Source organism: Cupressus sempervirens, chromosome 7 (genome assembly GCF_028749045.1).
Source record: "Cupressus sempervirens isolate cs-2001-9-10 chromosome 7, ASM2874904v1, whole genome shotgun sequence".
Classification (NCBI taxonomy): Eukaryota; Viridiplantae; Streptophyta; class Pinopsida; order Cupressales; family Cupressaceae; genus Cupressus; species Cupressus sempervirens.
Genome location: NC_143124.1, coordinates 748,892,948 through 748,908,712, shown reverse-complemented (window position 1 = coordinate 748,908,712; position 15,765 = coordinate 748,892,948). Strand labels below are relative to the sequence as shown.

Here is a 15,765-nt window from a genome sequence, read left to right as displayed (position 1 = left end):
TATGCCTCCGCAACATTATTAATTTTACCACACATTTATAAATATACCTCCACAACATTATTAGTCCCAACTTTTCATTCTGAAATAATTTATTTACCATTAAAAATCAACGGACTGTGAAATTTTTATGTAAGAAGCTTGTATTTTTATTTATCTTCAGTCATCTTTGAAAAAAAATCCAAATTTCAATTATAAAAACCAAATCTTCTGTGTTCTCTTTAATATGACGGGTAATAACCTTTTAAACCTTTACAACTTAAAAAAATCATTTTACTGATAATTTATCTCATACGGAATTGGTATAGAGTACAAAAATGTACACCAGAAAACTCAATCTATCCATGTAGAAAAGCAATCGTAACACAGATCTGATGAAGTCTCAACATATGTACCTGTAGACACAATAATCCACAATTGTAAAAATCCTCAACATCAATAAAAAAATCCAATCCCAAGAAAAATGCTTAATCAAATCATGATAACATAAACACTTGCAATGGATTATCTTCCTCAGTATTGTTACATAAGACTGCAAGATTTGTCCTCTTCACTAAAAAACACAGAATTATTGGGCCAAACACATTGCTGCTCAGTACCATACATCTCTTCAGGAAGATAATGATAACAATATCCTCCTCCTCCTTTCTCTTTACATTCCTCACTTTGTTTTTTCTTCACTTCCAAGAGCTTCACTTGCTTACCAGTCTTCTTTCTCAGTCTCCTTACCAAATCTTCAGGCTCCATGGTTCCTTTCACAATCACCCTGTTTTGAGCTCTATCTATCTTAATCTCCTGAATACCTACATTCAAAGGAAGCCTTTCAAAGTTTAAACAATCTTTTTATTATTATAAAAACTCTGTAGAATTAGATTATATTATAAAAAAATTAAAGCTGTCCTTAGAAAACATTATTGTTCAAACATCAGATCCACTATATATCTTTCCTGTTTATTCCCACAACCTAAAAAGACTTTACCTTGAATGTTTTGAAATGCTCTATAAACCTTTTTACAGCATCCATCACAGTCAATATTTATCCACATTACTACAGTGTTTGCCTCTTGTTTCTTCTCTTCTTTCTGCATTCAAAAGTTAAAACAAGTTTATAGAAGAAAAAAAGACAAGTGACCAATTGGGTCAGATCATAGTGCATGTATCACAGACCTCTATGTCTTTCATCTCACATATAACTGCAATGAAAACGCAAGTATGAATCAGATTCTATGGAAAAGCCAAAGCTGTGAAGAACACTTATGATTCAAATGGGTTTTCTTTGTACATGAATTTATGATAGGAACTTTTGTCAGAGTTGCTTGTGAAATAAGCAATGGACATATAACGTCTGCATCAATGAAATGTTCAGACATGATCTTGACCAGTTGTACATGTTCAAAATAGTGTATTGTGGGAAGATAGGACGAAACTTACCATCATGTTTATAGATTGCATATTTTGTTTTGCTTTCCAAGTCAGTAGGTATATATTGTTTTAATTTACAACAAGTAGACTTCTATTTGAATGTTTCCTCCTGAATGGGTGTGAAGACAAGACAAGACTTCGGTAGAAAGAATTCATTAAGGCCAAGGAGAAGTTGTTGATTAAATATGAGTTACAAAGATTTTATTGGTATTTGGAAGTTGAGATTTACCAAATAATAAGCTTACAATACTTCAAATTTAAATTATAAAAGATTGTTTTAACATTTTTACAATGTTACTATCGTATTCTGATACATAGTACTCACAAACTCATGACTTGTAGGCCACTATTATTCACAATATAAATATAATATAATAATATGGTTTCATAGACTTTCTTTAGTCATGTCCTCTATTCTTCTGTTTTATTGTATACTTGTGTGGGGTATTCACTACTGATTTCTATCTAAACAGTAGAACATGTCATCTCATTATAAGATAAATATCTCATTGCAAATGAATTCATAAAACTTTAGAACCAAATACATTTTGAAAATAATACTACGTAACTTGCAAACTCATAATTTGCAGGCCACTGTGATTCCTTTGAAACTTTTTAAAACATATCGGTTTAAGTTTACAAGGATATAATGTGTGCAAGGTGTTTGATCTAAAACAGCAACCAAGTGTAATGTTTTATAACAAATTGGCCTTGAATAAACAGTTTTCATTTTATTATCTGCTTAGTAAAAGAATTCAAAGGACTCAACCTTACATTACAATCTTTGGTTTGATTTTATTTGGAAATTATAGTGTACCAGCTGATTAAGATTTACCTTACAAATATTTTCAAAAGCATCCTTGATCACTGTGAAATTCTACTTGTCACCCATGCAAACAAGTGGAATAGAGTGAGAATACGAGGAATTCCAAAAGCAGGAGATGGCATGGCATGACAATGAGAGATAGTACACAAAAGCCCACATCTAGTCATTGTACGTCCCCCAAAAATATTGCATAGGTTTGTGGGTGGCCATGAACAAGTAGTGTACGTTTTGGAATGTATGTATTATTCCCACGAATTAAAGAAATTTGGAGTGGGCTTACTGACAACCTAGCTTTGCTGTATGTATGGGCACTATGTGGCTAAAATGGATAGTTTTCTCACTTTTATTTGTGCATGTAAAACTGAAAACAAAATTCTACAGGCACCATAAGTACTCTTGATGACCTCTATAGAAGGTTGCCACTAAAATGAGGTGGCATCTTGGGAAAAAGAATAATAAATGATTATCTAAGGTCGGTTCTTTTTAAAACACAAATATCTTGTAAAACTAGTCTTTTTCAAGTATCTTTCTTCTTTAATGTATTTTTGAATATATTTAATTTGTAAGGAAATATTTTTGTAAGTTAAATTATGACAATGTTATTAAAATTCAAGTGTGTAGTTTTCAAGTTTAGATTCATTTTATAAAATATTGGTTAATGAATTTAACTTGAAAACTGCACAATTGAATCCTTATAAATTAAGAATCAATAGTATAAAGATAAAGTTACACAATTTTTGCAAGCTTTAAGATAGATCCAATTTTTAAAAAGACTTGGATCAAAGGGTTGGACCCTCCATAGTATGGACTAGTTGTCATGGCTCTCAATTAGAATTCAGTAGCAAATTATTATTTCTAGTATGGAGACATCTTAAGTTCAATATTTGGAATACATTTTAGAAACCTACACACCTAGAGATAAATACTTGATCGAGGGGCCAAGGGTAACAATTTTAGGAACAATCCAATCAAAGAGATTTAGTTAGGTTATAAGTGGATAAGATCCAACTTATGAGAGAGATAAAGATTATGCAAAGAATACATGAACGATAAATATAATGAAAGACAATTGAAATATAACAACCAAATTCTATTAAATTCACATTTTTCTAAATGATTAATGATAATAACATGTGGTATACCTTCTAATTGTGTGCATTCATATTTTAAAAAGGCAAATTGGGATGCACTCATTTATATACTCATTGCAAAGTTATCATAGTCAAGTCATGTGGTGACTCTTGCATGGGGTTATGATGTGAAATTTGGAAAACAAATATTGATGGTGACAATGATCTTATGGACAAAATTACAAAGGTCATCATGTAATACCTAATATTTATGGTATGTTTGAGGGGCCTAAACCCTCTAAGACCAATTATCCCTCATTAAAATTCATTTAGCTCCCCTGTCGCTGTAAGCAAGTGTGGAATGGGGACAAATTTATATGCTAATATTATAAAATTCATTTTATTTGGGAATTGACTTGACTAACTTTGATGATCTAAAATGGAGGATCTTCTTGTTTTCTTGTTCATTCATTTACACGAAATAAAAAGACTTGATCCAATATTTTCATAATGATCTCTATATATCGAAGTGACTCTACAATATCTACAAAATCTCAAAAAGGAAACAACTTTGAATACAAGAGCTTTGTGTTGGAGACCAAATGCAACTTGAGATTGGTAGGAATGTCAAGCTCAAACATGTTATCTCCTACTTCCTTAGTGATGGTGTATGTCTTGTATCAAAAAGGATGAAGTTCGCATTAAGGTATTATTAGCTTTCCTTTCTAGGTGTATCTAGATTTAATTATTGATCTCAAAGTTCTGCAATTTCCTATGCAGGTTGTGTCAAGTGCCACTTGCAATGTACATCAGTTGACTACATAATGGTTTGTATTTGTTGCTAAATATGTTGAATGTGGTTAATTAACTGAAAGAAATTGTAAAATGACAAAGGAAGAACCTAAGCTACATACAAGGGTGCAAAAGGTTAGAAAACTTGAAAGGTTTTTGTTATAGAGTTGTAGATCTCAATTGTAACAATGTTGAATGAATAGAAAAATCTCAACCCAAGAGTGATGCACCTTCCAATCATATATTCTAAAAAAATACAACACCATCTTATCAACCACTTTGATCTATTAATTAGTCTAGGGGTGGACCAGAGTGGATTTACTCAAGTTTGTGTCCAATGTGATAAAGTTGTTTCTTGAAACTATTCAAGATCCTAGTATCTCTATCTAAATAGATAAAGTATCTAGGATTCAAAATTAGATACAAACACGTGGTGTTTGCATGCAAATATGGGGCCAAAAAGGATTCTTAAGTGATTAACTCTTTTTTTGAAATCAATACAAATTGTTAAAAATGAATTATTTAGATAAAATTGCATTCAAAATTTATAGATGGGATGAGACTAAGAGTCCTTGTACACAAAATCTACATTTTAAGCTAATAAATAAACAATAAAATTAAAAGGTTCAAATATGAGAGCACAAAAAGTTAAAAAGTTAATTTGATGGTTCAAAATTAATCAATGTCATGTAAATTATTCATATTCTTTTTCTTTTTCTAATTAATGCATTTATTTCCTAATTTTCATGGTGAACATGTCTTGAAATGTTTAACAATTACCATGTGTTCTTTTAAAAATTATTTTAGAGTCATTTTTAAAAAATGGTTTCTAAATCTAGAATTTAATGCCCTGCCAATAAACCCTTCGAAACATACGTTCAATTATGCACTTAACAATTACTTTTTAAACACAAAGAGGCAATGTCATTTGCAAGTACAATAACAACCAATAACATAAGAAATAATAAACAACGATGATCCTCAAAATATTATGCGCAACCATAAGACTAACATCAAAACTAATAGGTTCAATGACAATCCTCAAAACAAGCATGAACAACTAAGTCACATTCAAGCATGTTAGTGTAAATAATTATTATTTACACTTTACTTAAGTTTACTTAGGATAAATACATTATTTTATTATTTATTAGGTTAGACACCTAGGAGTATGCATACTCATATGAGTTATCATGTTGACAACACAAGAGTTAGCAACTCTATTTTAGCACATGATGCCTACAACACTAGAGTTTGCATAATTAACTGAGTTGTCACGTAGACAACACAGTTGTTCAAATTCTAACTAAGCACATGGTGTCTACAACATAATTTTACATGACACACCTATGTAGGATAATCCTCTCATCATTGCACTAACTTCTTTGCTTAATAGAGGACAATCCACTCTTGGTGGGCATGTGCTTAGTTGTGAGGCTTCTCATTTTGCTAACTCATGGTCATTCTAGAGGCCTTTATACACAGGCACTTCTAGTGTACTTGTACAATTAATAGAATTTCATATTGTTATTCTAATCATACTTTATTGGTCCATATTGTGCTAGTGCTTGAGCTTCTTGATCTTGGGTGATTTTTCCCTAAGGAAAATTCTCACATGATATCAGAGCCATAGGAGAGTCATTTCATAGCCATTGGAGACCATTCTTGCTTCACCTCTTAGAGGGTCACCAGTTCAAATCCAGAGAATCTACAGTTATTGGGAGCGTCTAGAGCCAAAGTGGACCTCACCATTGCATCTGGAGTGTCGATTTGGTAAATTTTGACTACAAATTGCCTATGTTGGGCAATAGTCAAAATTGAGGCAAAAAATTTTTGCAAACCGGCATCCGAAGGCCCGATTTGCAAAATTTTTTATTGATCTATTAGATCTACAAATTTATTTTTTCAAATCCATATTTATTTTCTCTGCAATATTTTCAAATTTTTGAATTTGCATATTCTGTATTTTTAGATCTGCAATTTTCTTATTTTGTTTAGAAATTTTTTTGTAGAGAATTTTTTTCTTTCCAGGAACCAGGTGGTCAAACCCCAGCCCCTACACAAAATATTCCATCACAGAATTTGGCATATTCCTTTCACATTAACCGCGGTCTTATCCACAACATAACCGGCACTACCAACCACAAATTCCCTATGGTATTCAACACATAACTGTCAACCACAAATTCTTGGCGGCATTTAACACATATCTGGTGGCTTGAGTTATTTTTATGACCGCGGGCTTCTTCCTTTATTCACCACAGAAGCTAGTTGCCTATCGAATGTGGGATTAATCCCCCACCCGCTCGCTCTTCTTTTTGGCACAATCGATAACTCAAAGCTCCCGTTGGCAATTTTAAAACCCTTACTGGCCACTATGACCTCCTACAAATGATTATAACTTCTTGGTGCCCAACCTTAGCATTCAGTTAGCCAGACACATTAGCCACTTGCCACCTCAGCTAAACACGTGGCATCTAGTCATCCCTGCCCTATCAGTGACTATAGAGGGCCAATGCAGGTGCCACGTGGAGCCAAGTTAGCAATCCACATCAATGATTGTATGAGCCACGTGTACTAACCTGTGTCAACTTTTTGTACTTGTACATACATTGACGCCACCTGCAACGTCACTAGGGGACTATTTTTCGTTGACATTAGCTGACCATGACATTAAATTTGACTGTCATCAGCAAGCCAAATTGCATTGCTGCAACAATCGTTTGAACATCATATTTAACCTCACAGTTTGTTGATCAGACCCCTCACCATATTCAATTTTGATTTGACAGTCTGACTTTGGGAGGCCATATCTCAGTCATCCGGTCTCCAAGTTAGGTGTAATTTTTTTTATTTTGGCTAGAATTTGCAGTTTTTAGTGGTGCTATTAATTTTTGGTTTTGGTGCATGAATTTTTTAGAAATTTTAGTTTTTGGTGACTGTACTTGTCCAATCTTGGATTTTGCAACTTCAAATGCTTCGTACAGGCTCATCTGGACACATAATTAGGTTCCATTATTTTTGAAAGGGAATAATTTTTCATCTACTCTCCAGATCTACAATCAAATTATAGGCTTGTGTGGACAGAAATACCACTTTCAGAAATAGGTCTTTTTTCACATTGTAATGCTTTGATAAAGCTTCAAAATTGTTGTACATCTAAGCTACAATGCTTTGTACTAGATTTGAACTCCAAAAGGAGGTTGTAAATAGAAAAATTAGAAGACCACTAAGTCCAAAATTAGCAAGTGGCCATTGTAATCCCACTAAGTATAAAGTGCCAAAATCTTTCATTGGCGGGGGGGGGTGGTGTGGGGTGGGTGGGGTTTCTTGATTGAGTGAACATGGGGGGTGTCTCTTGGTGTTGTGTTCCTCTTTTCCTACTATTATCTTTCTTTTCTTGCATCATGGGGAATCTTAAGATTCCAAAATTAACACCACATAACTATGCCAAATGTTCTATTAAAAAATGGTGTGAATTGATGCATGAAGAAGTTTCTCAAAATGTAGATGGTTCTTTTCCTAAACCACTAGGTGATTAAGTATCTAAAAGTGAAATTAATGCTTGGGAATAGGCAAATAGGAAAGCCCTAAGTATTCTTAGGTTAGGGGTTGAAGACAAAATCCTCTATTAGATTATGAAATATAATACATCCAAGGAAACTTGGGATGCTCTCAAAAACCTATATGGTAAAGTGATTGAGGAGGATGTCTACAAAATTCAAGATGAGCTTATCTCCCTATATCGTAAGAGATTTGATTCAATTCAAGATTATATCATTAAGGTGAATGAGTTGAGAACAAAACTTACTAATTGTGGTAGTCCTATTAAAGATGACAGGTTTTATCTCATTCATAATAAGCTGCCATTCGAGTACTCCACATTTGTCTCTTCTTTCAACACCACAAAGGCTACTCTAGGGTCTTCTTATTAGAAACTCACTTTTGATGATTATTCTTAGATGTTAGAGGATGAACAAGCTAAGTTGATAACAATAAGGATTCTTGAGTCTTCAAAGTCTAAGACATTGGTGGCTAATAATGAGGGTTCTAAAAATTCAGCTAGTGAAAGTTCAAACAAAGGAAAGGGAAAAAGGAAGAAATAGAAAGACAACAAAGAAGGGGACATAGAAAAGTCAACACCACAATCAAATCAACAACAAGGAAAGTCTTCTCCTAATACCAACAAAAAGGGGGACACTAATTAGGAAAAGAAGAAGTGTGCCTATTGTAAGAAGATGGATCATGATGAACATCAGTGTTATCACAAGCAAATTGATGAGTTGAAGAACATCATGAAGAAACATAATGTTCCATTACCTAATACTTATAAGGAGAAAGGGTCTTCATCTTCAGATTCTAAGGGCAAAGGGCATGCTTTACTCACAAACACTGTTAGTTAGGGAGAATGGATCATTGACTTAGGTGCCACATATCATATGGGTGCTTCAAAGAGAGATTTTTCTTCCATGACACATTTAGAGGTACCACTCATCTTTGTAGGAGATGATACTAAAGTGGGAGTTGAAGGTAAATGTGAAGTTGAAATGGATAATGGAGTCGTCAAGGATTTTCTATATGTTCCTAATCTTACCTCCAACCTTCTTTTAGTCTACCAAATCACTCACTATGGAGGTGGAAATAAGGTTGAATTTCTTCTAGACTCAGTGGTAGTGAAAAGCATCAAGGATGACTCTATGATTGCAATAGGAGAAGCCAATCACAATTCAAGGCTTTACACTTTCTCTTCCTTTGTGCCTAAATAAAATGCACAAGCCTTGTTACTACATTCAAATACAGAAAGAAAACTATGGCATGAGAGATTTGGACATCTCAACTACAGGTATCTTCAGCAACTTAGTAGCAAAAAAATGGTTCATGGTCTACCTCAAGTCCAATTTTCAAAAGGTGTTTGTTTAGGTTGCTCACTTGGGAAAAATCTAGAAAAAATGTATGACAAGAGGAAGTCTTGGAGAGAAAAATGTGTTCTTGAATTGGTTCATAGTGATGTGGCAAGCCCATTTCCAGTGCCATCATTTGGAAAGTCTTGTTATGCATTCACCTTCATAGATGACTACTCTCACTTTACTTGGGTCTTCTTCATGGCTCATAAGAGTGTAGTGTTTGACAAATTTCTTAGCTTCAAGGCTTAAGTGGAAAAGCAGTCAGAAAAAGCCATCAAAGTTCTTCGAACAAAAAATGGGGGAGCATGTGAACTCAAGACTAATAGACTTTTGTACTCAAGAGGGAATTGACCTTAAACATTTAGTAGCATACATGCCATAATAGAATGGTGTTGTTGAAAGGAAAAATAGATCTCTTAAGGAGATGACCACTTGCATGCTACTAAACAGTTCTCTTGATCAAGTCTTTTGGGCTGAAGCAATGAATTGTGCTAACTATATCCAGAATAGTAGTCCTCATAAAGCTTTGGATGGTATTACTCTTTTTGAATCTTGGACTAGTAGGAAACCTTCTATTAAGCACTTCAGAGTCTTTGGTTGTCCAACATGGGCATGAATACCTCCACAAAAACACAAGGCATTGGAAGCTCAAAGCAAACCTTGCATCTTTGTTGGATATATAGACTCACATAAAGCCTACAAGTTGATGGATCCAGAGACACGTGACATATTCTATGAGAGGAGCGTACATTTTGAAGAAGTTGTCCAATCTTTACTTCTTCAACTCCTCCTTCTTCCTCCTTCATTAAAGAGAGTGATAGTGATAACAATGACTTGGAATATGTGTGTCCACGACCCAAATAGAGGCATTAGCTATTTGAGGTTGAGGATATTCCTTCTACATCTTCTTCCACTAGACCTAGATGGGCTAAGAAGACATTGGATGTGGTAGGACCATTGGTAGGGAATCCTTCAAATACTAGGAGGACAAGATCACAACACAACTCACTCCCACATGTTTATATTGCAGTTGCTTCCGATCCACAATCATTCAAAGAAGCATAAGGTATTCTAGAATGAGATAGAGAAATGGAGGAAGAATATAATTCTTTTATGAGAAATGATACATGGGACTTAATCTCTCTTCCTAAGGGAAGAAAATTATTTGGTGTAAGTGGATCTATCGAACCAACTTCACAGCAGATGGAAGTGTTGATAAGCATAAGACTCAACTTGTTGCAAAAGGTTTGTCTCAGGTACCTGACATTGATTACACTGAGACCTTTGCACTAGTTGTAGAAATGAACTCCATTCATTTGACACTAGCTATAGCAGCAACTCAGAGATGGGTTGTTCATCAGATGGATGTGAAAAGCACATTTTTGAATGGTGATCTTTATGAGGAGATTTATATGGAGGAACCATAGGGATTCATTTAGGATTCTTCCTTGTTTTGCAAGTTGAAGAAGTCTATCTATGGACTTAAACAAGCTCCTAGAGCTTGGTATGCCAAGTTGGATTCTTTCCTTCTCTCAGCAGGGTTCACTAGATGTCATTCTAATCCGAATGTATACACTCTTAAGAGGGATGATTCTCATTTGCTACTTGTGCTTTATGTCGATGACTTGATCATTACAGGGAGTATAACATCCATCATTGATAGTGTCAAGGCTACTTTGCATGACACGTTTTCAATGACAGACTTGGGTCTACTTCACTATTTCCTTGGCATTGCGATACAAATCAGGGATCACATTATCACAACCCAAGTATGCTCTTGATCTACTTGCTTAGTTTCGCATGAGTGACTGCAAGGCTACACCTACTCCTTTTCTTTCAGGTGTTAAGCTAGAAGCAAAGTGTTCCACTCCACTTGTTGATGTGACTTTGTATAGATAGTTGGTTGGAAGCCTCATCTACTTCACACATACACGCCTTGACATCTCATTTGTAGTTGGAATGGTTTCTAGCTTCATGCAAGAGCCACTTGAACTTCATTGGAAGGCAACCAAATGAATCTTGCACTATATCCAGGGTACACATACATATGGGATATCTTATGTAGCTAGTATTGGACTATAGAACTTTAGTGGGATAAATAGACTCAAAATATGTAGGGGATCTTGATTCTTGCAAGTCTACTTCAGGATATATGTTTCATCTTGGTTTTGGACCCATTCATTGGTAGAGAAAAAATCAAAACACTATTGCTCTTTAATCAACTAAGGTTGAGTATCGAGGAGCTGTGACTGTGGTGACATAAGCTATTTGGTTGAAACATATTCTAAAGGAGTTTGGTTTTGATCTACTTAGACCCACAATCATCCATTGTGATAATTAAAGTGTTATTTAAATCTCAAAACATCCATTGCAACATCACTACACCAAACACATTGAGGTTCATATGCACTACATCAAAAAGTTGATTCATGAGTGGGTCATTGCATTGCAATATTGTCCTATAGAGCAGAAGATAGCTGACATCTTCACAAGCCCTTCATGGAGGTCAAGTATCTTCATTTGTGAGATCTCTTGGGGGTGAGGGATTTTTCCCTAGGTGGGTTCACATGACTCTTCTCTTCTATATTGTACATATCTCTCTTTTTGGGGGAGGGTTTTCCCATGAGGTTTTTCCTCTTTCTCCATTTTTAGAGAGATTGCATTACATTGTATGTACAACATTTCATTTGTACTTGGGTACCTAACATGGTCTAGTAGCCAAGACCCATTATGCATTTCATCATAGCTTTTGTTAGCTTAAGTACATTCCCCTAAGTTGCACTTAAGGGAGGTGCTAACTAGTGTAAATAATTATTATTTACACTTTACTTAAGTTTACTTACGATAAATGCATTATTTTATTATTTATTAGGTTAGACACCTAGGAGTATGTGTACTCATATGAGTTGTCATGTTGACAACACAAGAGTTAGCAACTCTATTTTAGCATATGGTGTCTACAACATTGGAGTTTCAATAATTAATTGAGTTGTCATGTAGACAACACAGTTGTTTGCACTCTAATTAAGCACATGGTGTCTACAAAATAATTTTATGTGACACACCTATGTAGGCTTATCATGTCATCATTGCACTAACTTCTATGCTCAATGGAGGATAATCCACTTTTGGTGGACATGTGCTTAGTTGTGAGGCTTATCATTTTGCTAACTCCTAATCATTCTAGAGGCCTTTATATACAGGCACTTCTAGTGTACTTGTACAATTAATAGAATTTCATATTGTTATTCTGATCATAATTTATTGGTCCATATTGTGCTATTGCTTGAGCTTCTTAATCTTGGGTGATTTTTCCCTAAGGAAAATTCTTACAAAGTCACCTTGTGAGAATCTAAACTTAATCCATAAGCCTAATGAGTCATAACCATACCATCATCAGAAGTCACAATTCAAGGATACAAGCTTATCTTCATATAATTCAATTTCAACATTCATCTTAAGCCCAGATCATGAAACTCGATAATAATTAAATCAAACTAAATTGATAAACTAACTATAAATATACAAAAAGTATCCCTAAGAAAAAGGGTATCCAAATATAAGATTATCTTTTTTATAAACTACATTGGGAAGTGTTCATTGTCTTATGCGATAAAACACATGCATTGAAATGGGTAATAAATGCACTAGTGATGTGTTAAAATAAGGAGTATATACTTTGATCTGGTGAGTATATGTATGAATTTTCACCTCATATGTGCTACTAGAAGTATTAGTCACACTAGAACAAGTGGTATACACATAAATCATATGTGCTACTCTACCTAAGGAAGGTGGACTACATTGCCCCAAAATTACATAGACAAAATTTAAAAGCTAAAATAAAAGGGTTGAACTTTATTCCATCACTAAGTGGACTTTTTGACACTAATATGTTTCTAAATAATAGGTCTTTCTCCACACTAGGGAGTGCTAGATACCCATATCAAGGAAATGATCACTTGATAGAAACATCAATAGCAAAAAGGAAGATAGGTTAAAGAACATAAACATAAACGCATATTTATATTGAAATAATTCACAAGATGAAGGAATAGCTTTAAGTTTTGAATGATCAAAACCTCTATTAGTGGAGGAGAATTATTTCTTGTACACCGATCCCCAATAGTGGTATAGATAAAGGTAAAACTACTATTTAGAACCCTTAGACCCACCCCAAAATGATCACAAAGATAGTAACACAATCATAGTCATAAGGTCCTACACACATGTAAGAAAGTAGTGGCTGACATACACACACACACAAAATAAGTATAATATCATATGATGATATAGAGGTCCAATGTAATACATACGCATTCAATTCAATAATACACAAAGAGACTCAAGATCTAATATGATATCTACATATAACCAAGTAACCACATAATCAATGTACACTTAAGGAACTACTAGATTTTCTATAGTACCTACACATGAAAATGTCAACTACGAGGAGTATCTCTTCTTGCACAAGTCAATACTACCATTTAGGGCTCAATTGCATCTACTACCCACTAGGTCACACATGAAATCAAAGGATTCAATGAATTCCACTACCCACACAGATCAATATCTAACATCTGGGGATTCCATTTACCTTTTGTTAGTATTTATACCTATTTTATTTTATTTTCTATTTCTTTTTAAGAAACTTCTTAAGAAATCCACTACAAGCACTTTTGGGCCAGGGTCCATGTAAGGAGTCACTCCAATGCCTACTCAATGTACCTAGTCCTATGGATAAAAATCATAACATGAAGACCAAAAAATAATCTTGTTTAGTTGACCTATGTCATGGATATGTAAGAAAAACACTTCATCCACTTGGTCTACACAAAGGACAAGAAATAGGGACTTCGTTCTCTTAGTCTATATGAAGGACAATATGACTCCAAGATTGTCCACTTGGTCTACATTGAGCATCAAAAAGAAGATACATCATCTACTTGGTCTATAAAATGGATGTAAAGTACATTAGCATCCACAACCACGAAGGCAATCATTTAAGGAAAAACCCACTCCAAAACACTGAAGTCATGCAAGCTAAGTAAACCCAAAAATTAAGCCAAATAATAAAATATGTCTCATTTTTCCTATTTTCCAATAACATGAATCCCCATGGAATATATCAAACATATCATTAGAACACGAGGAAGGCTTAAAATTCCCCAAATTAAGGAAATACCCAAATTCTTGCAAAATTTGATAAAGTATGAAAATTAACATTCAAACATCAAAAGGATGAGTTTGGATTATGATAGAAATTATCTATAACATCCTCAATACATGTTGATTCCACCATCTCATTACACCATGGAGTACTAATTACTCCAATAACTCAATCATGCCAAACATGGCAATAAAAAAGATTTAGATGTCATGCAAAATAATGCACTATAAAAAAATCAAACTCAGAGCCAACCTAAAAAAATTAAATCTCATTTGTTTTTATGGTCCAACTAACTTAAAATTCCAATAAAATCCAAAATCTATCATTATGGTGGAAAATGAACAACCTCATGGTAGAAATTTTTAAATCAAAATTGTTCACAAACCTAATCAGGTGCTAAAAATATAAAGTAAAGTAAAAAAATTACTAACTATCATCCCACAAAGTAAAAGAAAACAAAAATCAAATGAAATGGATAAGGAATGATTAAAACAAAAGAAGCCTTGCCTCTTGAAGATGCTAAAATGGGTAAATATAATTATTCACGAAATTGTGAATGGCTCCACAAGAATTGGAGCAATTAAGGCATGGTACCAATGAGCCACTACCCATAAGGATTCGATGCATGTATCAAATGCAACAAAACATGTATTATTTTCTCCACACAACTTTGGAGCAAAATCATACATGTATTCTAAAAAATAACGAATGAAGACTGACTTTATCTCCTTAATATAAGTCACTTTTTGCCAAAAGACCTAGAAGGACATAATTAAATCACTTGAAATAAAATTAGAGAAACTATAGCCTTCAAAAAAATTTAAATCAATTCCAAATAAATGGAATTCAAAAATGGAAAATTAGTTGGTAAACAAAAATTAAATCCTTAAAACCAATTGAGTTAGAATTTAATTATAAATTAACTATGACTACTACATGAATCTAAATGTTAAGATACATCATTGGTCTATCACAAATACACATGAAACCTAGATTTACCAAAAACATACCAAACAGATCATAGAATAATTATGAGCACATCATCCATATAGGAATGATGTTGTATTAGTGATGAAAGGTTGGTGAAATGATCTCTTGTGCTATTATCTGAAATAAAGACACACTCAAATCCTATAACTCGTGTAGAATGGTGTTTAGTACCACTAAAACATGCAAGAACAAAATGTAACTATACACAATATAAAAAAACAAAGCACATACAGAGATAATAAAATTCCTAATGGAACATCAATGCTCTAGTGATGTGATCATATATAAAGATTGTCATGACACTATTTGCTCCATTTTCTACTCCTTAATGTAAATATTATTTAAATAATTATCATATTTAAATTATTTTTTATTTAATTGAAAACATTAAAATTACTATGTGTGACCATATGAGCATCTCTCAATAAAAATCAACAACTGGTATATCCAACAACATATAAGGTACAATATAGTAGGGAATCCAATAAAATCATTCTGATAACATAATCCATAGTCTTGAATACAAAATATACTAGATATCATCACAAAGCACCATGTCACATCAATAGCATAATCATGTAGATACTCACA

At 33.7% G+C, this 15,765-nt stretch overlaps 1 protein-coding gene across 1 annotated transcript in view; it reads right to left on the bottom strand.

Moving 5' to 3' along the window:
• Nucleotides 1-15,765, bottom strand: part of LOC149549432 (heavy metal-associated isoprenylated plant protein 8-like) — a 178,540-nt gene that overhangs the window by 12,725 nt on the left and 150,050 nt on the right. Inside the window, exons 2-4 of the mRNA XM_089794315.1 lie at nt 1,165-1,190; nt 977-1,079; nt 597-800 (exon numbers count right to left, since the gene is read on the bottom strand). Of these exons, the coding sequence (XP_089650441.1) occupies nt 597-800; nt 977-1,079; nt 1,165-1,190 (333 nt within the window). The remainder of the gene's footprint in view (nt 1-596; nt 801-976; nt 1,080-1,164; nt 1,191-15,765) is intronic.